The sequence below is a fragment of the Arvicanthis niloticus genome, chromosome 1 (assembly GCF_011762505.2).
Source record: "Arvicanthis niloticus isolate mArvNil1 chromosome 1, mArvNil1.pat.X, whole genome shotgun sequence".
In the NCBI taxonomy this organism is placed as follows: domain Eukaryota; kingdom Metazoa; phylum Chordata; class Mammalia; order Rodentia; family Muridae; genus Arvicanthis; species Arvicanthis niloticus.
The window spans coordinates 119,541,810-119,568,812 of record NC_047658.1 but is presented as its reverse complement, the minus strand read 5'-3'; the positions used below and the strand labels follow the sequence as shown (position 1 = coordinate 119,568,812).

General features: G+C 37.9%; 1 protein-coding gene across 3 annotated transcripts; it reads left to right on the top strand.

Moving 5' to 3' along the window:
* The first annotated feature begins 36 nt into the window (after positions 1–36).
* Ms4a14 (membrane spanning 4-domains A14) lies at positions 37–22,026 on the top strand. Of its 3 annotated transcripts, XM_076917439.1 has the most exons (7): positions 37–165; positions 4,786–4,938; positions 6,727–6,855; positions 8,754–8,843; positions 13,423–13,572; positions 15,631–15,729; positions 18,863–22,026. In XM_076917439.1, the coding sequence occupies exons 2-7, from the start codon at positions 4,801–4,803 to the stop codon at positions 21,782–21,784; spliced, it is 3,528 nt and encodes a 1,175-aa protein (XP_076773554.1). In that variant the 5' UTR covers positions 37–165; positions 4,786–4,800; the 3' UTR covers positions 21,785–22,026. The 3 variants fall into 3 exon arrangements, with proteins under 3 accessions (XP_076773554.1, XP_034340507.1, XP_034340525.1); XM_034484616.2 differs by lacking the exon at positions 37–165 and having other exon boundaries at positions 4,650–4,938; XM_034484634.1 differs by lacking the exons at positions 37–165; positions 8,754–8,843 and having other exon boundaries at positions 4,650–4,938.
* The last annotated feature ends 4,977 nt before the right edge of the window (positions 22,027–27,003 follow it).

Sequence of the window (27,003 nt, the reverse complement as noted above, 5' to 3'; positions counted from 1 at the left end):
TGAAAATCATTTCCTAAAGTCCAAGTCAGCAAAATCCGCTGATTCCACATTCTGCAATGACCACAAACTTTATCAACTTCTCCAAACAGAGTGAACAGACAATGCCGTTAGATGAGAAAGCATGTACTCCTTCAGGGGTGGAAGCCGACAGGGTCATGTGGCTAGGTAAGATCTCTCTCTGCATTACTTGCACATTCCTTTGCTTAAATATTAGACATTATGTATTCCAAGAGACCTGAGATCCTTTGAATATATGACAGCCTGTACAAGCTCCTGGGTTTGATACTCCAGCAATAAAAATAAATAATAAGTCATAACCAGGCATTATGGTTCATGCCTGTAATCCCAGCATTTGAGAGGCTGAAGGAGAAAAGATTGGCATGAGTTCAAAGTCAGCCTGGGTACAGAGTGAGACTAGGTTGAAAAAAAATGACTTATTTCTGTCCCACTTAATGATTTCAATATATATTGAAATTACACACACACACACAAACACACACACACACAAACACATACAAACACACACACACAAACACACACACACACACAGAGGGATCAAATTTAGGACTTTGCACACATTAAGAATAGTTAGGATAGATGACAGAGGTGCTGGTTAGTCAACAAAAGGATGAACTGGGTATTAGGACTATCTTGTACCTCACTGGTACAAATAGGCATAATTATGCTCTAATTGTATTTTGAGAGAAAAGTTTCCTTTTAACAGGAAGGGTGATGTGTAGGAGGAGCTAAGGTGGGAGGAGTACTGAGAGGAAGAAAAGGAGTAAGAAGAGGAGAAGAAGAAGGAGAGGAGAAGCTAGGTGATGAAAGAGAGAAAGAGAGGGGGAGACAGGGAGGCAGATATTCATGTATCTCCACCAGTCAAAGATAGCTGTTATATCTAGGTTGGGTAGTGGGTTACACCTCTGATTGAACAATACCAAACTTATAAAGCCTATGATTAACATTTCTTAAAAAAATGTATAAATGCAAAAAGGGAAAGGGGGCATGGGATAGGGGTTTTCTAAGGGGGGGGGAATGGGGAAACGGGATGGTATCTGAAGTGTAAATGAAAGATCTAATAAAAAAAAAAAAAAAAAAAAAAAAAAAGAATGTGCTCTACCACCAAGTTATATCCCTAGCATAGTGGCTTTACTTTTCTTTAGACTCAAAGACTATAATTAATCATGGTATACTCTCTCGTCTAAGTAGTAGACTGAGTAAGATATTGGATGTATAAAAGCAATAGCAACTTAGTTGCTGATTAAAAAAAAAAAAACCCAACATTGCTTACTCATGAAAGAGAGTTTCTAATGTTGCTCCCCAGAGAGAAATGTGTAAATATATATATTTTTTCCAAACATACTAACATGCTATGGAAATTAAGTGGTACATGGCCTAGTTCCCTACACACATGCACACACACACATGTGTACACATATCTGTAAATGCATGTGCCTTCAGAGGCCAGAGGTGACAGCTGCCCTTTATAGGAAATTATGAGCCACTAGATATCAGTCCTGGGAACTGAACTACAACACTTTGAAAGAGCAGGACACACTCTTATTTTCATCATCATCATCATCAATCATCATAGTTATTCCCTTATACATTTTAATTAAATTATAATGAAATTAATTGTCTCCTACCTTTTCTCTCTGCAGCCCCTCCCAAGTCCTCTCCATTAAACGCCATTAAACTCCTTCCATGTTTCTCCTCCCAAATTGATAACCTCTTCCTTCCTGATTACTATTGTTACATATATGTGTATACATATGCTACATATATATTCACAACTGTGCACAAATGTATTAACATAGATTAGTGAGTCCATATTTGTTGTATGCGTATAGTTTCAGGGCTGAATCTTTTTTTTTTTTTTTTTTTTTTAACTCATCCCTGGGAGAGGCTAACTCTTCCTATCTCAGCAGTCATTAGTTACCAGTCTTTTTTTGTCTGGGGGTAGGTTCCCATGAGATGTTTCCCCCTTTCACATTAGCGTGTTTACTGATACTGCCATTCTCCAGATCTTCTTTATGCAGCCATTTCTATGAAAGGCTGTTTCAAGCAGACAACCTGGTATTGTGGCTCTTATAATCTTTCTGCTCCCTCTTCTGATATGATCCCTGAGCAGGAGCAAGGGCTGTGATACAGATGTATCCACTGGATCTGGGATTCTCATGATCTATTCATCTCTGCATTGTGTCCAGTTGTGGTTTTCAGTGATGGTCTCTACTTGCTGTAAAGAGAAGCTTTTTGATGAAAGGTGATAGCTACATGTGTCTGTGAGTAAGATTTAGAATGTAGTTAGTAATTTTGTTGTTCTAGCAAAGTGAGGATAGTAGTTTTATTCTAAGATCCTGACCTCACTAGCTCTGGGTAGTTGGCTAAGTTTCTGGTACCAGGAATGGTTTCTTTCCTATTGAGTGGGCCTTAAGTCCAATTAGCTGTTCTTGGTCGCAGACAAGGCATGAGTCTCACTGACATATCTTTAAGGATATCTTGCAATGATGGTCATTGTTGTGGGTCATAGGTGAAACGATTGAGTATGGCTATTGATTGCTTCCCTTCTTTGGCAGCTTGCACAGTATTTTCTGCTAGATTACAGAAAGAGGCTTTCAGGTTAGGCTTGTGTGTCCTAAGTGTGTGCTGTGTTCAGCAAAAAGGCTTTCAACCTTCAAGAAGCAACCAAGGGCAGCAACAGCTATAGTCTGTATTGTTTGAGGAGTCACTTGGATTTCTTTGACCAACCATTCTAAAGGAGAGGTCTCACGCCTGGTACTGGAATTTTTCTTAGTCTATGGTTGTAGTGAGCTTCATCAGCACTGGTGGCATAACTTCCTTTAAAATGATAGATAAGAGATAGATAGATAGATAGATAGATAGATAGATAGATAGATAGATAATAGATAGATGGATGGATGAAAAGGCTTTATCAAACAAACTTGTGTTATTTGTCCCCATCCCTTTTTCTTCTGTATTAACCACCTCTCCAACTTCCAAATTTCAGTCCCCTCTCATTTTTCCATTTCCTGCTTCATATTACTGTATCCTGTACATATTACTTGTATGTATTATTTTCATGTCAAGGCCCCTTACCATGGTCCCTTTACACTTTCTTGGTTTCTGCAGTTATTCCATATTGTATACTCACATCTCATTGAAGTTAAGAACTACAGATGAGATAAAACATGTGGCAATTAGTCTTTCTGGGCTTGATTCCTTCACTCAATATAATCTTTTCTAATCTAATCTATCTATTTGTCCATAATCATGATTTCACTTTTTTTTATAGATGAACAGCAATCTATCTTGTATATGTACCATACTATTATTATCTATTTCTGATCAAGTGCATTTGTGTTGTTTCCACTTCTAGGCTATTGTGAATAGTATGGCAATGACGATGGTTGAGAAGTATCTTTGGAATAGAATGTCAACTCCTTTGAGCATATGCCAAGCAGTGGTATAGCTGGACCACTGGGTAGATTTATTTTTAGTTCCTTGAGGATTCACCATACTGATTTCAAGAATGATTGCACTAATTTGCATTTCCAACAGTGAATGAAGATTCCCCTTTCCCCACAACCTCACCAGCATTTGTTGTCAATGTTTTTGATCTTTGTCATTCTGATTGGGGTAGGACAAAATCTCAGGGGTTGTTTTAATTTTCATTTCCCTAAGTGCTGAGAATAATGAACACTTTTTTGAGCTATTTCTTACCTACTTTTATTTCTTCTATGTATACCTCTGTTTAGATCTCTTGCCCATTTACAACTGGATCATTTGTTTCCCTGACTAGTTTTATTTTTTTCTTTGTTTGTTACCCTTAAAAGACTAGAAAACAGTCACAATTTGCTATTTATTTTTATATTATAAGGCATATTGTTAAACAATAACTTTTTTTTCTAAAAGAAGGAAACTCCATTTGCAAAAGGAGGACATATGATCGAACAGTAAAAACAGAATTTGGAGACAGAAGGACTGGCTCCTTCACCTATATCTTGGTATTTATCCTTTGGCAGTTTGGCTCTTCTGTTCCTCCGTTCGAGCACTGAATATTGTCAAATGTGCCACTGCAATGCACATTGAAACAAACCAAGCCCCTTGCACGGGGCCTGGGGCATACCAGATATGCCAAAGGCTTAGTTCCTTTATGTTTCATAAGCAAGTTCATGAAAAATTCAAAAGAAGTAGTATGTCCAAACACCAACATGCAAAGGTTAAGAAACACTGGTATTTGCAATTGCAGTAGTCTAGGAAATATCTAAGATGATACTTGCATAATATGTGTTTGGCCTTATTAAACCATTCACCTTGGTGATTTGGCAGTTGAAATCCCAACAAACACATGAACATAAAAGATTAGCCTGAAAAACAAAATTCTAAACCATGTGTAGTTATAATTAGTATTTGGTAGAGTATCAGAGTATAATTGTGAAATATATGTGTGTGCATATATGTATATGTGTATATGTGTAGGTATGCATATATATGAATACAGACACAGGCACTCTCCTTTTGTGTGTGCCATCTATCTAATTTTGTGTTTACTATATGCTTTTCAAGCAATCAGATACTAGAGTAAGCTTTCCAGGTTTCATCTGTAAGAATCGAGAGGGCTGGCACACTCTAGAATTCTCATATTCTATGACTCAATGACTGAGATTCTGTGGTTCTAGTACTATGTAACTGCTAAGGGCTCATTGCAGAGGACTCAATGGGGCCTTAGGGAAGAAAACATCATGATTATTGCTGCAACATCCTTTCGCTCCTCTCCTAACAAAGCTCTGCCACTGAATCATGGAGTCACCATCTGAGGAGAAGAGAAGGAGCCATGTCATCACTATAGACCCAGATGAAACTGTCTTGACTGCCTATCCATATAGACCTCATAACACTCTGCTGGATTTCCTTAAGGGAGAGCCAAAACTTCTAGGGGTGAGTTCTGCTTACCATGGGTCACCCAGAGGGGAGATAAGGGGTTGTATCTCAATTTTTGTCTACAGAGGTGGCTTTGTGAAATAACATTCAGAGAATGAGTTAGTCTCCCTGGCCTTTCTTCTGCAATATATCCTTCCTACAGTGGTGGAAGCTCACAAATCTCCACCTTCCTGGAGGAGCTATTCACAACTAGTGGTTGCTGGCGGGGTGGATCCATAGTTTTCTTCAATAGTGTAGCTACTGGTAAGTTTTGCCCATGCTCCAATAAATAACCCAGTTAATTTGCCCATGCTCCAATAAACCCATGAAATAAGCACCTCTAATTAAAGTCAGTGAGTCACCAAAAGAAGACTTGAAAATGAAAGAGGAGTTGGAAAGAAGAAAAAGTCAGAATGGGTTGGAGGGGAGTAAGAAGAGGTAATGGGCTAAATATGATAAATACATCATATACATATACAAAATTTTCAAAAAATATGAAAGCAGCACATTTAAATCATTTCCTTGTGCAAGAAAATCATATCCAAAAAGGAGAGTCACTATGTGCCAATTCCCCAGATTTTGATTAAAAGAAAGAGAAACAAAAGATCTCTTTAGAAGCGCAAAGCACAGTGTGTCTTGGGTCTATATGTTAGCTCTCATCTGTCAACGCAGAATGCTTCTGAGATGATGGATTAAGTAACTCTCAGGAGTGACTGTTCTAGTAACTCATCTAACTCCAGGGAGGTCCTAGGGATGTTTCATTGTGGATTGGAAGGGCTAGTTCTGATCTTTGATTTCTAGCACAGGGAAGCAATAAACTATATAATTATTCTAAATACTTTCTTGAGGAAGTGACCCCAGGATGTAGCAATACCTCACATGGAATTAAGCAGTCAGTGAAAGTGAGGTTAAACTCTGTCAGTGGAGTCTAGGCCTAAAGTATGCATAACCACAGGCTCAACCAACATGGAGTGAAAAAATTTTTTTAAAAATTTTTGCCTGTACTGAACATGTAGTTAGTTTTCTTGTACCCATCTTACAGATAGTACAATAAACAACTACTTACTGCTTTTACATTCTCTTAAGTATGTATTTGCTCCTGGGCAGATGATGCTTAAAAATTTCTGATGCTCGTATGCATAGCACATTACATACATAAAAGACTATTTAAAGTACACAAGAGAAATACAGTATGGTGACATAAGCCTGCCATCCCAACTTTGGGAGGTGGAGGCAGGAGAGTCAGGTGATCACAGTCATCCTGTACTATACAGTGGGTTTGAGGACAGTTTTGAATACAGGAGATGACCCTGTCTGAACAACAAAAAGTGTATGAAGAAGAGAATATGTACAGAATATCTACAAATATTATGACATTTTGAATACAGGAGACTTAAACTTTCTTAGAATTTAATCCTGGAACCATGCCTCCCACCCAATTCCTCATGCAAACCAAGAAATGACTACACTTAACATTGGAGATGTGGAGTCTAATTATAAGATGTCAGTGAGACAGAGGAGGAAGGGATGTAAGAGACTCTCTTGTGGGGCCTGTCCTCAACAAGTTTACAACCTCTTACAAAACTAGGTTTAATCACATATAAATTCGAATATGTATGCTGCAAGATATACTGGTGATTCTGGGAAACAGTTAAGGAAGAAAGTGGAGAATTAAAAGTAGAGGGGACTCAAGCGTGGTGTAGACATGGGACATGTTTGAATTGGGGTAGTATACAGCCAGAGGTGTGTCTGGGGAAGCCCACTGTCCTGGGCTCTGGTCAGCTCATATTCATTTTCTCTTTTCAGGCTATTCAGATTCTTCTTTCTCTATTCATCGTAGTCTTTGGAATTATATTAGCACTTAATTTCATCTTTTTATCCAAAAAATTTCCTCTCGTGATCCTCACAGGATATCCACTCTGGGGAGCAGTTATTGTAAGTACCATCTGATAAAAACTTGTCAGAAATTGCTATAAAGACTGACATAATTGGATTTATCTCTATGACAATAAATCTTACAAATGTGTTCCTTCCAAGATACCACATAGGCAGTCTAGTCCATGGCAACAGAAGTTATCCATGTTATTCCACTAGCCATTTTCTACCACCCTTATAGTAACAACTGTCCCTAGACACAGAGCAGTTTTCCAAAGCCCATAGGTATAGTACATCCGGCAGTGCCGATCTGGGAGATGAAATGGATAGATAGCCTACTTTATCCTGTGCAAATGAATGAGTTTGAACATAGGTAGCTGGAACACATGCAGGAAGCACTCACAGAATCAGACTCAGTGAGAAAGAACAATTTAGGATCACTGTAGATCAGCACCTTTCTTAGCCACAGAGGGTTTTTATGACTGTAACTCATAGGTGACCACAGAGTCATCCATCATACTGTTCTTAGTACAATGCTAGTTCCTCAGAACCCTACAGCCTTGGTTCCTAATCCTGTGCTGAACATTTAAGTGTAAACTCATTAGAACATCTCAAATCAAAACATACAAGAGGGCAAGAATGGGTCTGTTTTACTTGCTTTTATATTTTCAGAAATTAGAATCATGCTTGAGATATGAGATGTGTGAATGAATGCATGTCAATCAACCAATAAACAACTGAAATAAGGAACTAATGAGACCACTGTCTCTATTAAAACCAGTACTGTGTTTTGGTAAGCATTCTATGGCTTTTTAATAGTTTGAATTTCAAAAACAACTGGTAACAGTTTTCACTTTTCCAATAAATTAATATGATGTTGATTTCTCAACTACACTCACTCTAGTGTAAAGAACCCAATGAACCCAGTCCTTAACTCCTCACTCTCCAAATCTATGATTTGTGAGAGCCACAGGTGTGAATTTTAATAAAGTTGTACTTACTGCCTTTTGAAAATCCACTCTCCATGGGGAAGACATTCATTAAATGCATAACTACATCTGCTTGGTAATGTGTCAGGTCTGTAAATACTATTAAACAAAACCCTTTCTGAGAAATGTGACAGATGCTTTTACAATCATGCGAAGTGCTCCAAGGAACTGTATGAGGAGTTAGTAGAGGATCTGAGTGGTGCCAGGGGCAGAGGAGTGCTTCATACCTGGGTTCTCATTAGTTGAGGTAGAAGGAATGTATGCATCCCCTGGCTCTGAGAGAAAACACAAGCTAAGGGTGTGTCGTAGGGAAAGAATCACCAAGAAAAGTACACAGTTATGCATAAAATGGATCCACTCATTTACTGTCTGTTAATTATCTGATGGGCATAGCTGATTCTATTTCTTAGCAACTGTGAAGAGGGTAACAGTGAACATGTATTTGTGTAACTTCAATATAAAAGCAAAGGTTAACTATTGGTGATTTTTAAAGAAAGTATTTTTGCTAAAAGATATGTTCTTATTAGAGTATATTGTGGGGTTTTGAGTATAAAATTAATTCAACAATGACAGCCATCCTGGGAAAATCAATTGGAAAGAAGCTGCAATTATCCAGAAAAGGATGGCAATACTGTGAGGTCCCAAGAGAAAAAAAGATTTGAGAGTGACTCGGAGTTAAATAGGCTAGGTAAAGCAGAGGAAGATACCAACAGACACTTCCCTATCTTTCTACTGAAGCATAAGGACTTAAGGTTCTAAGACCCAAATGTTTCCAGGTATCAATACCAACTCCTACAGATGGAATTAAAAACAAGGACCTTTCTCTCCAACACACAGGCTTGAAAGACTAGATGCTCTTGTGGGTGGAGTTGGGGGTTGTTACGAGCAGTTTGAAAACCCAAAGAAGTTTGTGTTATAGACAAGTTAAATGTAGCACCTGTTAACTATTACCTCTTGTCTTCTGAACAGTTTTTTCTGGCAGGATTTGTCATAATGTCCCATAACAATGTACCAAGACAATGTACCGGGACATGTCACAATGTAGCAAGATTAATTCTGGTAAGTCACTTTGATGACTTCTACCTTGTTTAAAATCTATTTGCTTTCTGACAGCTTTGGCCTTAAGCTTTAGACAAGGGTGACTGGAAAGCTGTATTGGACATATGTTCCTGACCCATCTTTGCTTGCCTATATCCCAGATGGAACAAGTTGCCTTGTCTCAAGTTTTTAGACCTTGTGGGACTGAGAATCAAAAAGAGAAATTATAATGACTCTTGTATTTTTCTTAAAGGTGACCAGTTATTTGGACTCAATTATGTACTGGTCTAGAAATCAATCCAATATTGGAAATAACAGTCTTTATTTGGAAGACGGGATCTGGACATTTTCAGAGACATATTTGGAAGTTCTCTATGATGTTATGATAGCAAGAGATAAAGTTGGAACAGTGTTAGTGCATGTGTTAAGGCTCTTTTAATTGTCAAGTTAAAATTACTTTTGTCTCTTCTACAGTATTTATTGTAAGTTGCATTGGCTATATACTTTCTAATTGTGTTAGTGTATTGAAACTTGTAATGTCTGTTATGGGGGTCTATTAACCACCTTTTGTCTTACTGCTCTGCGTATTAGAAAACCTTGATTTTCTGAAAAAAAAAAAAAAAAGGTTGAAAGTGCTGGAAGAAGTGAGTTAGGCTTTAAGCAGAAGCCAAGAGGATGGTGGGCTTGATTATTGTTGGTATAACAGTTTTAATTACATTAATTGCTAGCACCACTGCTTCTGCAATAGCTTTGACACAAGAAGTTACGACAGCTACTTTTGTTAATCATTTAGCAAAAAAAAAAAAAATGTAACTAATGTGTTGAGTATGGGACATTATGACAAATACAAGAGGATTTATATAGGTGTGTGGAACAATGGATTGATGCTCTATATCCTATTCAAATTATCAGAAGGAGGTTCAGGGTTTAAGAGTTAGGAGCCATCTCGAGTGTCATGACCAATACCATTGGAGTTGTGTTACTTCAAAAATTTATAATGATAGTCATTATAATTAGAAAAAAGTTTAAAGACACTTGTAGGATATTTGGCATAATTTGTCATAATCCACCTCTCTGGATGTTTTAACTTTGCATGGTGAGATTATGAATTTAAAGAATGCTGCTCTGCTGAGCTTTGATGCTGCAAATAATGTTGATAAAATTACCCATGGCTTGAGATCAGTATTTCCATTTTGGTCAAACATCAAGAATGGCATATATAGCTTGAACATGCTAGCCCTTTTTGTCCTAGGAATACTTATATTCCTGCCCATCATGTTAAATCTTGTCTCTAACAATATCAACATGTTGGCAGCCAAAGTACATGACTTGAAACTGAAAATAGACTCCCAGACAGAGTTATTAATTCGACAGGCTAGAAAGCCAAGGACGGGTAAGATTCTGCACAGAGCCTTACCTCAGACAGAAGTTCATTGCTTTTGATAATGCATATTCCATGACGGGTAAGGAAAGCATTCTTGTCAGAACCACCTAAGACAGGCTCAGTCTGGTTTATGCAATAAAAGGGGGGAGATGTGGAGAGCTTTTGGGGTTGCCTGGCAGGAATCTGACATTAGCCAAGGACAAGAAAATGGGCTGCTTGGAAGGAATCTGACAATGGCCAAGGACAAGGAAATAGACTGCAGGCAGGAATCTGACATTAGGCTAGAACAAAGAAGTAATTTCATGCAGGAATCTACATCTTAAGCTAGAACAAAGAAGTAGGCTTCAGGCATGAAATTGACTTTGGACTAAGACAGGGAAGTAGGCTCAGACATTTTGGTCATCCTGATAAGCCCTTAGAAATAGTGATCACAGGAGTGATCATGGGACTCTGTTTATTGTCCTGCTTGTTCTTTGACTATCTGGGTTTATTGTCTTGCTTGTTCCTTGACTATTTGCATCTATTGTATGACTAGTTCCTTAGCCTAGAACTGACCTTAATACTTGCATGTAATTTAAATGGCATAAAAGCAAAAAAGGAGGAGGAGGGATGAAATAAGGGGTTAATGGGGAGATGGGGAAAGGGGATAACATCTGAAATGTATATAAATAAAATATAGAATTAAAAAAAATCTATGTGTTTTCTGACAGATTTGGCCTTAAGCTTTAGTGTTTCTTGGGAAGTTCTTTAAGTATCAAATTTCTAGTTGAAACCCAACCTTTAATTATTTATCCCTGCATCCTTTTCCTTGATCCTACTTCCCTGGTCAAGCAAAAGAAAAGCTATTTATTGGGAACCACCCGCATCACTGTAATTAAATGATTTTTAATTGGGAGTAGATTTTCTGCTTCTTCTCTTCCCCCAAGGAAATACTTCACAGTGTCCAAAGGTATTTTTTCAATTGTCATAACTATGTAGGGTATATACTGGCAGGTACAAGGTTGTTTCTAAGCATCCATTTTCCCTTTAGATATGTAGGAGTGTTTTACCTGTTTGTATGTATATATCCAATATGTAAACTTGGTGCCCTCAGAGGCCAGAAGAGGTTGTTAGAGCTCCTGGAATTGAAATGACAGATATCTGTAGGCCAACATGTAGAACTGAACCTGGGTCTCCTAAAAGAGCAGTCAGTGCTGTGAGCATTTCTTTAGCTTCCTTTAAATGTGTTTTAAAATAAAGGAAGTATAAGAAGATGTCCTACAACACAAAAATCATCTGACCAAAATGTCTACAGTCTCAAAGTTGAGAGCCCAGTAACCCTCACTTTTTATCCCAACCCCACCTCAAACACTAACAGAGGCTGAGCTTAGAGGCCAGCCTGAGGACCAGATCAAAATGTGGCACTGATGCCACATGGCTGTAGGATTGAGTCAGAGCTGTCTGGCTTTCATTGCTCTGTCAACTCAAAGGCAGATTATCTCTAGGAGCTACTTTGAAGATTAAGATATTATTTACAAAAGGACACAGTGATGTTTAAATGTTCCTACTCTCATCTAATCAGTGTTGAAAACTCGAGAGCTGTGGGCTTTCTCTCAAAATTACTAGATCTATTTTTACAGCCCTCTTGTCAGTTTCATCAGGGATTGTTATAAACCCTAGTGAGGTCCTAGGGAGAGGAATGAATATCCCCATATGCCCCTCTGAAGATCAATGCTGACAGTCCCTATATTGCCTTCTCCAGAGCTGAGACTAAGACATACTCAATGGTCATCCATGCCTCACAGACAGCTTTACAGGTGGGAGAAGGTCTGACATGACACATGGGGGTGGGATTGCAGAACACCTGGTTTCCACTACAGCTTTTCCACCAAGCATGGGATGGTTCAGTCTCTTTCTCAGATGGTCACTTAGTTTCTAAACCCAATGCCTCTCTAAAACATGGGTAACAAGTGTCTTCCTGACATCACAATCAGGTAATAAGGACCAGGTGGGACTAGGGTTGAGTGTGCAATTAGTAAGGCACAATCTGCATGAGGGATCACATACCCATTAAAGAACTTAGTCTGTTCATGCTCCCTGTGGAAGCCAAAAGACCAAAGGGCTTAATATGGAGAGAGCTTGACAGACTTGCATGCTCCTTGGTTTTTGTTTTGTTTTTCTTTTTCTTTTTTCTTTTCTTTTTTTCTTTCTTTCTTTTTTAAATTTAATTTAATTTAATTTAATTTTTCCTAAACCACTTGTTTTCAGTAAGATCTCAGCATAGGATAAACAGTCATAAGTGTACTTCCCAATCTTGCCACACTAGGCTACACACAGCTCTGGAAAAGATGGGTTGTCTAAATGCATAGCTTCATTTCCAACTTTAGCAGACATAATGCAACCAACAAAAGTACAGTAGGTATGTGCTGAAATAACACCCAAGTGTTTAGCACTAAGTAAACAAATGAGCAACAGTGAGTGTTTACAAGCTTTATGTACATATATGTAAAAAGTAATCCTTAACTCATAAGAAGCCATGAATTTGAGGAATGAGAAGGGAACCCAGGACAAGTTAGAGGGAAAGGAATGTTGTAAACATAACACTCATAGGAAATTCTCAAAAAATATTTTTTAATTGAAGGGAATTAAGTGAAGCAATCAACTTTTTTTGCCTCCCAATTGAGGCACTGAGATTATAAAAAGTGCATCTTTAACTCCTAGTCCAAGTTTTACTATCTTTAACCATATTAATAAGTTTGTTAATCACTATTTGATCTTCTGGGGAAGATAAGTGAGCCATGTCATGGTGGGCTATCAAGTCCTACAAGAGTCTTTATATATCTGGGGCCTGATGTGGTGATGAGACATATTTAGTATACACTATTTGGGAACTAAATACTGTACCAAAGTCATTCCTATTTTTTAAGGTAGAAATTGAGACTCAGACAGCTCAAATACAAGATATATACCAGTTCTTCCACGTTATGAAAGATAGTTTGGTGCTGAGGTGAGATGAATATTTTCAGTAGCATTAACTACAGGTTATTGTTCCTCCATTCTATAGTTTACTTTGCCTTCTGACTATGACCAGTCAGAACTGAACTTGTCAAGCCTTCCAATCACATGGACCTAGTGAGGCCTCTAGAAGCAGAAGAGTTCTGAGAATTTCCTACAAAGTATATTTACCTTTAGTTTTTACTTGCTTTATTGTGTTTTATCATGTCATCTGTTTTCCAGAAACAAGACGTCACAACCATGAATATCCTCAGCTTGTTGACTGCATTAGCTGGGATTGCTTTGATCCTCCTCAGCTTTAAAGAGCAGCACAAATTCTGCCAGACAGCCTCCCCTGAAGGACCGTGTGTTGTGGGCAAAACATTTTTCCTTGTGAGTGATCTGATTCCAAATGAGGAGTTTGAGTAACCTTAGCCAAGCTTTGCCCATGACAGAATGATGAGTTGATTTTTAATCCTGACTTCATGTGTTATGGAATTATAGATGGTTCTGGAAACATAGTCTCTTGATTTTTAATCCTACTTTTAGCTCTTGGAAGCTTGTGACCTTGGCTTAACATTGCAAAGTCTCTACATCTTGATTTTCCTCCTTTAAAATTTTAAAATATTAATATTATATGTGTCACTGAGCTATGTTAAAAATTACTTCAAATAATACCTGCCAAACTGCTAATACCCAATAGCTTTAGCTAGTATAACTATTATCACATTGTTTGTATTCAATTTTACCTTTTTACTGATCAAAACATTGCTCTGTTGGCAGGAAACTAAATACTATGGAATAAAGTATTTAAGTGAGCTGTTTCAATAATTTTAAAACAAACTATTTTATATATGATTACATAATTTTTAAATCAATAGGGTAAATAATATATTCCTTTACCAGGAAATACAATTATACATGAATTTTTATCTTACTATTTTTATGTATGTGTTTTGCCTAAATGTGGGCCTGTGCACCATATGCATGCCTAGTGTTCTCTGAGGACTAGAGTTACAGATGTTTATGAGCCATCATGTGGGCTCTGGGAATTGAACCCAGGTCCCTCTGGAGAAAGCCAGCATTCAAAATTGCTGAGCCATCTCTCTTGCCCCTAATTATAGTTAAGATTTTAAGAGTCTATCTTATTGTACAAGTAATACCTGACATTATAATTATATTTATTATTTTTTACACTAATTTACTCAAAGTGTGTGTGAGTCATAATCCCATAGCTTACATGTGGACATCAGAGAAAATCTGGCAGGAATTAGTTCTTTTCTTCAAAAATGTGGATCCTGGGGCTCAAACTCATGTTGTCAGGCTTGGTAGCAAATGCTTATACATGCCAAGTCACCAGGCCAGCCCTGACATAACTTTCAATCATGTCAAATATTCCAATGGGCCTTTCCTCTGATCCCAAAGCAAAGTATGAGCTTTAGTCTCTTTCTGAGAGTGACATCTTGAATACTTGAGTCCTAGACTTTAAAAATGTGAACCAATATGACAAAAGTGAAGTAGAATCACGGGAAATTATCTCCTATGATTTGATCCCTGTAATCACCCATTGAAGTGAACTAAAGGACCTTTTCGTGTGTGCTGAGACAAATTCCAGAATTAGACTTGAGCTCCTAAGGGAAGTCAGAAAACAATTATAGGAGAATGAAGTCCTGTGCTACTTTGTCCAAACGAATATGATGGAAGTTTCACAAGGACTGGGCCAATTTTCTCCTTAGAAGGCAGAAGCCAGGGAACTCCCCACAGCAGGATATATGCACTTCAGCTTTAGCAACAAGACAGTTATCTAAGCTCCTGCATGTGTTCAGAGGAAACTGAGATTCAGAGAGCCTTAGTCACTTTCCCAGCATAGGTGTGACCTTGGACCCAATTGTACCCAGCTTTTGCTGGTATACTTTGCTGGTATAAATCTAGTATTTAAGCTGTTTTGAATACCACACTGCACCATCTTGCCTCTCAATCAAAACATTACCTTAAAATAGTGCCTACAAAATGCCAACCTGTGTAGTAGATCCATCTTGAAGAGTTGTTTTATTTGACTAACATAGATGAGTACAAAACTGAAACTTTCCATTCAAACAATGTGCATATCCAGCTTCCTTGGGCAAGAAAAAGCAGACATTGGATTACTATAGTCCAAAACAGAAACAATTCATTGTAATTAAATAGCAGATGCTTATAGGAATGCTACTGCACTCTACTGTGCCCCATCTTTCACTCTAGAAACTATCTTAGCCCTACCGACATTGGAGTTTGTTACCTTCTCCTTGCTCAAAAGACATGAAAATGATGCAATATTTAATAGCTATAGAACAACATGAATATGAGTTTTCACAAACTCAGTCATAAGGTGTAAAATGTTCTCAGCTTCTGTTTTTTAAAGTGATGCCACTTTTGTCCTAAATATGATTTCTTTCTCCTCCTTATTTACAGGGAATTTTGTCAATCTTATTAATCATTACCATTGTAGAGCTCAGCATCGCTGTGACTGTTGTATTCTTAAGAAGCAGATGCTGGACCGGTTCAAAAGAGGTGAGCCCAAGGTTGTCATGAGAACTAAGGGTGTGTGTGTGTGTGTGTGTGTGTGTGTGTGTGTGTGTGTACGCGCACAGATGCATTTAGATGCATTCTTGAGTGTGTATGTGTGGGGGATGGGGAGCAGGCATCCTCATGCCACAGAGTAAGGGTGGAAGTTAGAGGATAACTTCAGATATTGGTCCTTACCTTGTCCCTTGTTTTGAGAAACGGTCTCTCCTGCTGTTCACTACTGAATACTCCAGGCCTTCTTGCCTACAAGCTTCCAGCAATCCTGATTTTCTTGTCTCCTTCCACCTCTAAGAGTACGAATAGCACAAAAGTTGGTACTATTGCATCCGCACTGAGATCACCACCCCACATTTTACAGAAGCAATATGCTGATACCACACTGAAACTCCTAAATTTACGAAGGTCAGAGGGGGCGGAACTTAAAATTGATGCTCACTCTACTCTTTAAGATTAACTTCCTTTCCTTTCTTGTTGTATATACTGTCCTCAGTTATCTCTGTCAGTATCTAATTCATTATTTTTCTGAAAGAAAATAAAAAGGGAAATACAGGACTTTGTAGAAAAACCATAGTAAAGTGGAAATTTATACTTTATAGCTTTATTGATTGTTTATAATGTTAAACATTATTGTAATCACTGGTGACAACTTAATTAATACCCATATTAATACCTATATCAATGCCCTCTTGTATTGTTTTACATCAGAATGGACTGATACTTAACAGAAAGGTTAGTTCATATCTCCAATATCACAGAACACCAGGATTCTGAATGGTATGGAGCAGCTCCTGACCTTGCTTTCAAATTTACAACACCAGTCTAGGGTGTGCTGGGTGGAGTGTTTGTTTGCTTGTTTCCTTGGTTGCTTTTAACTTTAAGCAATCAAATGCATCCATTCTAAGTTTGCCATGCAGTAAGTTTTGACAAAATATATACATCTATTTATCTATCATCCCATGGTTCATTCCTACCATCCCCACTAAGGTCAATCTGGATTTTCCTTGCAGTGATGTACCTATTGCAGGGTTAGATCTTCTTTGAACAAGAGCTTTTTATAGACCCATGCCTATTTTTTTAATTAGGTTGTTTATTTATTGTTATTTTGGTCTTTAAGTGTAGTGTTTTCATATATACAATTTCTTATTAGACATATGGTCGGTAAATATTTCATCCCACCCTGACCTTTCAGAGTATTATTTTTTTAACATTCTAGATAGTATCTTCAATGTACAAAAGTTGTATTTTTATCAAATCTTATTTTTGTATTCTTTTTCTTTGTATTACATGTTTGGTTGTATGTGTGATATTGTGTGTGGGGTCTGTGCACATGAGTGTGCATATGTATGTGCATATGCATGTATGCACATTGTGTGTGTTCAAGGTCAACATGGTGTAGCTTTCCTCAATTGGGCCAGTTTTTATTTGTTTTTGAGACAGGGTCTCTCATTGAACCCGGGGCTCATGGATCTGGCTAGCTCATTTCCATGCTCCCAAGGCTAGGGTAACAAGAATGCGTTGTCATGCTTTGTTTTTTATGTGGCTTTTGCCATCTGGACTTAGGTCCTTGTGCTTGTGCAGTAGGTGCTTTACAAAATGAGCCGTCTTTCCAGCCCTCTTTTGTTGTCTTGCTCATGAAATCATCATCAAATCTAACTGTGACAGCTAATACTGGTTGCCATCTTGACTGGATTACAAAGAGCCTAGATGACTAAAGAAGGCCTCTGTGTTTGTCTTTGAGGATATTTCTAGAAAGGAAAAGGGAAATCTGTACTAAATGTGGGCAGCATCATTCCAGGATACTAGAATTACAGAGGAAAAGAGCCCACCAAAGTGTACATTTTTGGCTTAAAGTTTGATCCACTGTGAGTTGATGTTTGTCTATACTGGGTAAGAGCTCAGTTCACTTTTTGCATGTGGCTATCCAGTTTTTCTAGTGCCAGTTGTTAAAAAAACTGTGATTTTACACAGAATCATCCTGACACTATTTTTTAAATGCAAAGAACTATAGGTGTTATGTTTGGCTTCTAGGCTCTCTATTCTATCTATCTGTCTTATCTTCTCACATTTTATGGAAGTTTAAATATTTTTCTAAATATTATTCTCCTGTTTAAATGATTTTGCTTATTCTAGGCCCCTTAATATGCCTTATAAATTTGAAATTTGTTTTCTGCATAACTGAGAAAAAAAGTTATTTATATTTTGATATGGATAGTACTGTATTTGTATATTTTTGCACAGTGTTTTTAACAAGTTTGATTTTTTAAACAAGTTTGTCCTTTTTGTTTTTGTTTTTGTTTTTGTTTTTGTTTTTGTTTTTGAGACAGGGTTTCTCTGTGTAGTCCTGGCTGTCCTGGATCTCACTCTGTAGACCAGGCTGGCCTCAAACTCAGAAATCCACCTGCCTCTGCCTCCCAAGTGCTGGGATTAAAGGCGTGCGCCACCACTGCCCGGCAAGTTTAAGTCTTATTATAAACAAACATAGGTAAGATGTCCATTTGTCTAGTTCTCCTTATAAATATTTTCAGCAATATTTTAGAGGTTTTAGCATACTAGTCTTTTAACTCTATGGGTAGATTTTTTTCTTGAATATATCATTCTTTTAAATGATACTGTAAACTAACTTTTTTCCAGAATATCATACCTATTTCAATAATAGGTATTGTGCTAATAATTTTATCATTATCTACTCATATGTTTATCTGATTATAATTGCAAGCACTTTAAGGGTAAAATCTGTTTATCTTTGGTTACTAACATTCAGTTAGTTCATCTAGATGATTAATAAATAAAATATTGGACTTTTGTGCATGACTATTAACCCAGATTCTTTAATGTCTTAGAAAATTCAGTATTAATCAGTATCAGAGAAATCCTGAGGCAATTTTGATCAAATTCCTCTGTTCAATATCTCATTTATAAGAATAGTAACTCACACAAATTAATACTTATGAATTAATGGGAAAGACAGGAGAGCTTCTTGCTGTTTTATTCTTCATCTCCCTTCTACCTTCATGCGTGCATAAAAGAGGAACGATAATCTGAGAATACAGTAAAAAAAAAAAAAGACATGAAGACAATTCTAGCCTATTAACACTCTACTTTCTCTTTAATATTATAGGCTGTGTTCTTCTTTCCTTCAGATGGTCCTCAAAATACTGAACATCCTGCTCCAGAAGAAAACAATACATTACAATTTGAGTTTCAAGAAAAATCTTCTGGTGATAATGCAGCTTTAAGAATAAATGGTGTTTTCTTAGGTGGTTATGCTTTCTTCAAGTTAAGAGTCTCAAGAAATCCTTCAGCTCCCAAAACTATCCCACAGAAAAGTGATAAAGGTACATCTTCTATGCATGTTCCAGAGGAACAGGAGGCTATTCCTCTAGTCTCCCCAGAGCAAGAAACCAAACTGAATGCTCTACCTCCCCCATTAACACCACACTCTTCAGAAAATACTCTTTCTCCGAAAGACTCTAGAACTGATCACCTGAATGATGAAGACCTATCATCTATTATACATCAACCTTCTGACATGCAATCCAATTTGATTGGCTATGAAACTGCATCAGCCAAAAGTCTTCAAACTCCATCTTCACATAATTTCCTCCATTTTTCACCTGACAATTTGTCATCCCAATCATTAATGGCATCTCTGTCAACACAAGTCTTACAATCTAAACAGCCATCATTTCATATTTCACAGTCTTATGATATATCTGAAGATTTTCTCTCTGAAAATATACCATTTCAAGACAATCAATCCCAAGGCACTCCTTCTCAGTACACCCCATCCCAAGAAATACAATTCCAAGATATACTAGCTCAAGACATATCATTCCAAGAGATTCAATCCCAAGAGACTCCGTACCAAGATACAGTAACCCAAGACATACTATATCAAAAGACTCCACCTCAAGAGACTCCGTCTCAAGAGACTCCATACCAAGAGCTATCATACCAAGATATATTAATTAAAGATACATCACCCCAAGAGTCTCCCTATCAATATATACTAACAAAAGAAACACCATTCCAGGAGACTTTATTCCAAGGGAATCTATCCAAAGGGACTCCATCCCAAGATACTCCATCTCAAGGGACTCCATCCAAAGGGACTCTATCCCAAGTGACTTCACCCAAGGAGACTCCATCCCAAGGAACTCCATCCCAAGTGACTCCAACCAAGGGGACTCTATCCCAAGGGACTTTATCTCAAGGGACTCCATCTCAAGAGACTCCATATCAAGGGACTCCATCTCAAGGGACTCCACCCCAAGGGACTCCATCTGAAGGGACTCCATACCAAGGGACTCCATCTCAAGAGACTCCACCCCAAGAGTCTCCATCTGAAGGGACTCCATCTCAAGAGACTGCACCCCAAGGGACTCCATCTGAAAGGACTCTATCCAAAGGGACTCCATCTCAAGGAACTCCATCCCAACGGACTCCACCCAAAGAGCAATCATTCCAAGATATACAAACCAAAGACACATCATCTCAAGAGACTCCATACCAAGAAACTCCATTCCAAGATACACTAATTCAAAATATACCATCCCAAGACACCCAATATAAAGAGAGTCCATCACAAGAGATTTTCTTCCGAGATTCTCCATTCCAAAATACTCCATCCCAGAATATACAATATCAAGATATATTATCTCAAGAAAAACTATCCCAAAGCTCACAAACCCAAAATACAGTACCTCAAGACATGCCATTCTCAGATCTTCAAATACTAAACACTCAAGTTCAAATCCAGCAATATCCAGAAGTATTTTATAGGGACATTCGAACAGAAGTTATGGAGCTGACTCAAGAATGGAAGTCTAATCAGGGCAAGAAACCCACAAGAAGACTTTCCTTATCCTTGCCAGGCAAACATGGGCAACCCTATCCCAAGAGACATTCTGTGGACCTGCAAGTCAAAAGTGAGAAACCAAGGAGGTATTCTGAGGACTTACAAAGTAAACGTTCAAGACGGAAATCCATAGATCAGCAAATCAAAGCCTGGATATCCCCAAAGAAAAATACCACAGAGAAACAAGATGCATATACCCAAACCACAGAGCAAGCTGAAGATCAGCAAGCTCAAGCTCAGCAGGCTCAAGCTCAGCAAGCTGATGATCAGCAGGCCAAAGAGGAGGAGGTCCCAGTACAACAATACCAAAATAAACAAATCAAAGTCCAAAAATCTGTACAGGAGCTATTACCAGAAGAACGTCTTAATGACAGAGAGGATGAAGATCAGCAGTCTGATAAAAAGCAACCTCCAGAAGAACAAGTTCAACTGGCTGAAGACCAACATCCCAAAGAGCAGAAAGCCCCAAAGACCCAGCTCCAAAATTGGCAGGGAGGACAACAAGCACTAGTAAAGAGAGCCCCAATGCAGTTGTATGATAACTGGGACTCCCAAAGCTTTCAGTGCACGGAAAGGTCATCATGTTCATTCTGGTCAACTCCATCCTGGCAGCCTATTAGCCAGAGATCCCAAGACTGGATAAGTCAAGGTTGGAGAAACAAAGATTGGAAAGCACAAGAATGGCAGTTTGAAGTGCAACCTTCCCTAGAATGGGAATCCCAAGAGCTATTAGAGAGAGAATCCTTAAGACAAAGGGCACTATACCAACAAATCCAACCCCACACCACCATAGTTCATCAGACCCCAGATCATCGATTGCAAAACTTTATACTTCAAGTAGGTCTGTGTCAAGGTAGTAGGCAGCAACAAGACTCTGGATCTAGTGTTTTAATAGAAGATGTGTATGAAGACGACATTCAGTCAAGAGACAGAGAACCAGGAGATACAGAAGATACATGCCAGAAACCAACAGACCAGCAGTCAGAAGACATGCGGCCAGATAATTATCCTGTTGCTTGTCAGAGCCTGGTTCCATACACATATGTAACCTGTTTATCCAACATAGCTTCAGAGCAAGAGGTGCAGAACAATACACCTTGCTCAGGTTCATCCAAAGATCTAAATGCCACTTCTTCCTCATCATATCAAAAAGATCAACAGCAATCTGGAGATTCAGACTAACATGCACATCTAACCAAAAAACACAGATACCAGATAATGGAACCAGATGAGGAGAAAGCAGTTGATTCTTCCCTAACCTCTGTTCTTGCCTGTGCTTGCTGTCTAATTCATACACCACAGATGAAGGACATACAGGACCTTCAAAGAACGTGTTCCTTTTTAAATCAAAATGACAACAAGCTAAATGTTAACACTATATCAGAACCTTCTGGGGTTGAAGGAATAAATCTCATGTAAACCGTAAACTTTTTGTTATCAATTTTTTTATTTGTGATCATCAGTTCATCTCACAGCTTACTACTTCAAGGATCTATTCTTCCATAATACCATTTTTTTTTCTTTACACACTTATTTTGAAGATATGTGTACTGTGTTTATCCAGTATTTGGTGAAATAGGAAACCTAGCTAGGGACAGAAGAGTAGAACACAAGGAAGGATGGACATGTGCATGTTATAATAGAAAATATGATAAAGTGGACTGTATTGAAAGGAGGTCCACTTTGTTCTCTTTCATGCATGCCTGCTCTCACTGTTTGGATAGTCTTAGGAGCCAATTTCACCTTCGGTGGTCGAAGGAATTGTGTTAGAAACTGTCTTCCAAGCCAATCACAGTTTCCTAGTCCTCTTTCTGTTTGATGTCTTTGACAAGATCTTGCTTTACTGTCAGTGCTAACGCTTTGTATTTGCTTGCCTACACAGTGTTTTCTTTGCCCTGGAATTGGGTCTGTTGCTTTCTTTCTTGCTTTTTAACTTCCAACTTCCTACTGTTTTTAAAAAAGATGTTCAATGCATTGTTTCCTATGTTGGTCATTTTTGAAGGACCCTCTACAAGAGATGCCAAAGCTCCCAAACTCATTGCTGGCATACAGCTGCCATCCTATACCTCCTGTCCATCATCTTAAGTGTCTGTCCTCACAAATGTATCACCTTATGGTACAGGTGTGTCTTTGAAACTCCCCAAGCTGGGTGAATAGATCTTGACAAACATCTAATACTTCAAAAGCATTTAATTCCTTCTTGACATTAAAACAAAACAGGTCTGACATTTTCAGTTTATGCACATGAACCATATTTTTACCTGAATTTCAACCAACCAGTGAGAATCCTTTTTAACTCTTTGTTAAAAAGACATTAAATGCAGAGGTTCTGCTTGATGAACATATATCAATAAATTAACCTAGATCCAACATTTTATGTCTCCAAAATTAGCCCTTATCTATAATATGTATTTCCATGTGTGTTCTCTAGGCTTCTATATTTATAGAGAAGAAAGCTCAGGTACTTTGATGTAGTCTAGCAAGCCTCCTGAGACACATTTTGTGCCATAAAGTTGGGGTGTGCAGTCAATTAAGTCCAGCTAAAGTACAGGAACAGCAAGGGTGGGTAGAGATGTGCCCTGATATGAAATAGTATGATCTGACACAGCAACTCCTTCAGATGAGGCCATCACAGTTTCTTCAGGCAACAGGAATTATTCACACAGATAGTAGGCCCTGCTGAAACAAACAGACTTCTTCTCCTGGATACAGTAGACTCATTAGAATTGAGGGTTCAATGTTTTCAGATTTGCAAAATCTTACCACACTTAGACATTCCAACTTTAGAATCCCATTTGTCCTTACCAAGGATCCCACTTTAATAGCAGTGATTTATAGAACAGAGAATTCAACTTGCATTGTAATCCAGCCAGTTGCTAAATGAGATTTTGTAGTTAGTTTTCAGCAACATTAACTCTGTACTAGAGAAAAAAAGAGGATCCTTCAAAAGACAGTAGTGGGTCATTTCTATTATGCTTGATTTGGGAATTAAAATTCCTGATCTCCTCCCCCTCTCTCCCTATTCTTCCCAGAAAAAAAAAGTGTCAGCAATCAACCTCATTATATTTATGCACTCCGAAAAACATTTTCAAGTATCATGAGCAATGAGTGTCATTCATACTCATCTATAAATGCTTAATTAAAAGCAGTAGGTACGGCGGGCGGTGGTGGCGCACGCCTTTAATCCCAGCACTTGGGAGGCAGAGGCAGGTGGATTTCTGAGTTCGAGGCCAGCCTGGTCTACAGAGTGAGTTCCAGGACAGCCAGGACTACACAGAGAAACCCTTTCTCGAAAAAAAAAAAACAAAAAAACAAAAAAACAAAAAAAAACAAAAAAAAAAAACAAAAAACAAAAAACAAAAAGCAGTAGGTACAGAAATTTTTGTAAGATTCTGAAGCCAGGTCAAGCCATGGACTAACAGTGCTCTAGGACTGAATATAGACTCATTAGCATCTTTATATTTGGTGGGATTGAAGAGCTTATTTAGAAATCTCCAGAACAAATGTGTTAAGAGCCACTCTTTTTAAAATAGTGACCATCAGGAAAGGGAGGTTATTCTGTTCCACAGGAGCTTTTCTTAGATCAAAAATCATATTAGTCATAGATGTCTGGGTGAACAAATCATTATTATATGGGTAGATGATAGATAGATAGATAGATAGATAGATAGATAGATAGATAGATAGATAGATAGATGACAGAGAGATGGTAGATGTTGCTTCATAGCATTAACCAAGTTAGTTATTTCTTTGCTTTGGACTGAAATATCCCATCTCTAAATTCTAATTCAGAAGCCCTAACTCCCAATGTTATAATATTGGAAATAGAGTTTTGAAGATACTAGGTTCAGATCAAAATTCAAGAGTGAAACTCTCATGATGGCAGTAGTGCCCTCCTACAGTAGCACATGCCTATAATTCCAACACTCTAGAATCTGAAGAATTGTGAGTTTAAAGGCAGCCTGGACTGGTAATCTTGAAACTAACTTGAACTGCACTTTGACATACATACATACATACATACATACATACATACATACATACACACACACACAACAGAGAGAGAGAGAGAGAGAGAGAGAGAGAGAGAGAGAGAGAGAGAGAGAGAGAGAGGTAGACTGAGACTATGCATAAAGACACCCAGAGAGCTGAGGAAATGTATAAAGGCATCAAAAGAAATCAGCCAAAAAGAGAACCACCATAAAAACATAAGCTTGCAGGTATAAAAACAATTATTTATAGATTGTTATTAGGGATTAGTTGTTAGGGCTACTTTAGTAAATTAGAGGTTATAGATTATCTCCCTATAGCCATGATTTCACCAGTCTGAAACCTAGATTTCTAGTACCAAGAATGGTTTCCCTCCTGTTAACTTGGTCTTATATATAATTAGCTTTTGGTTTCCACCAAGATTTGTGTACTACTACTGTACTTTTAGGATTACTGTGTCATACCAATTGTTGATGTGGTTCATTGCCATCATAGCTTGTTAGGACTGTTGATTACCTCCCTCTTTTGGAAATTTACATGGTGCCTGTCTTCTGTCAGCATGAAAGCTAGTCCTCAGGGAAGGGATATTCAAGTTGGTTCCAGATTACAGACAAGTATAGTCTTCCCATCAAGGAAACTTCCCTTTGCAACAGTCTCTGTCTACAGAAAACCATAATGACTCAAAATACAGATTTGTGGAGCACAGTCTCAGTGAAAACATACACAAAACAAAACCATATAAGGCTCAGAGAATAGTGTGGAAAAGTGGATAAAAAGTTTGTAAAAAGCCACATAATCAAGGAGTTTGCTGTGAGCCTGTGTCATATAGTAACATCAGAAATTATATTCACAAAGTCTTACCAATATGATTGCCCAAACATGAACTGAATGACGATGGTACCAATTGACATGCCAAACTGAGTAAGGTAAAGTCTCAACCTTAAACAAAGAACTATAGGCAACTGATTAGATATGGGAATGGAGGAAGGTCTTTTCCAGAGAAAGGGCACACAAAATGGTTGTCCAGTAGTGAATAGTCAGCCCTGAAAACATACATATAAGTAACATTATACAGAATGAACAGATTATATTTAGAAATATTCACTATTAGTGAAAAAAAAAAGAGGTCATGAATTTGAAGGAGAACAAGGATGGATATATGGAAGAGATTGTAGGGAGCAAAGAGTAGAGAGACATGTAATTATAACCTAAAAAAATTAAAAATATAAGTTTTCTGGCACTCATATTTTGTATTTTCTGTTCTCTAAAATTACAAATAAAGTTGTGTTGTTTAAATCACCCAATCTCAGGTACCTAATTATGGTGGCCCAAAAATAGTAACACAAATCTTTTCTTAGATAGTAGAAAGTGCAAGGGCATAAAAACAACAAAACTCTGTCCTCATAAATCAAATACCAGTTTGTCTTTGACAGCAAAATCCGTGGTAGTCACAAAGGAAGTATGATACAGAGAGCATTTATATGGATATACTGACCAGTCAGTGACTAGGGATTAGAAAGTGTTTTGTCAGAAGACACAGCCAGTGGGGAATCCCTAGTGTTTGCTCTTGGAAGTTCTATAAAAACAAGTTGCTATTTTTATTTTAAAATAACCTACACAGCTTTAATGCTGCAGCAGTATTACCTGACAGTGACAAGGCTTCAGTCCATTGACCAGCAGGACATCACAGTGTGAACAGTCAGCCCTATTGTGTAAATGGACCACATCTTCTGTATCTATTCCTCTGTTGAAGAACATCTGGGTTCTTTCTAGCTTTTGGCTATTATAAATAAGGCTGCTATGAACATAGTGGAGCATATGTCCTTGTTATGTTGGAGCATCTTCTGGGTATATGCCCAGGAGTAGTATAGCTGGGTCCTCAGGTAATGCTATGTACAATTTTCTGAGGAACTGCCAGACTGATTTCCAGAGTGGCTGTACCAGCTTGCAATCCCACCAACAATGGAGGAGTGTTCCTCTTTCTCCACATCCTCACCAGCATCTGCTATCACTTGAGTTTTTGATCTTATTCATTCTGACTGGTGTGAGGTGGAATCTCAGGGTTGTTTTGATTTGCATTTCCCTGATGAGTAAGGATGCTGAACATTTCTTTAGGTATTTCTCGCCCATTCAAGTTTCCTCGGTTGAGAATTCTCTGTTTAGTTCTTTACCCCATTTTAATAGGGTTATTTGGTTGTATGAAGTCTTGTTTCTTGTATATATTGGATATTAGCCCTGTATTGGATATAGGATTGGTAAAGATCTTTTCTCAACCTGTTGGTTGCTGCTTTGTCCTATTGACAGTGTCCTTTGCCTTACAGAAGCTCTACAATTTTATAAAGTCCTATTTGTCAATTCTTGATCTTAGAACATAAGCCATTGGTGTTCTGTTCAGGAACTTTTCTCCTGTG

Excerpts from the sequence above, each read along its gene's own strand:
- Ms4a14 (XM_076917439.1), top strand. The coding sequence starts at position 4,801 with ATGGAGTCACCATCTGAGGAGAAGAGAAGGAGCCATGTCATCACTATA. Across the intron at positions 4,939-6,726 it reads GAGAGCCAAAACTTCTAGGG|GCTATTCAGATTCTTCTTTC; the intron begins GTGAGTTCTGCT and ends TTCTCTTTTCAG. Across the intron at positions 6,856-8,753 it reads CACTCTGGGGAGCAGTTATT|TTTTTTCTGGCAGGATTTGT; the intron begins GTAAGTACCATC and ends TCTTCTGAACAG.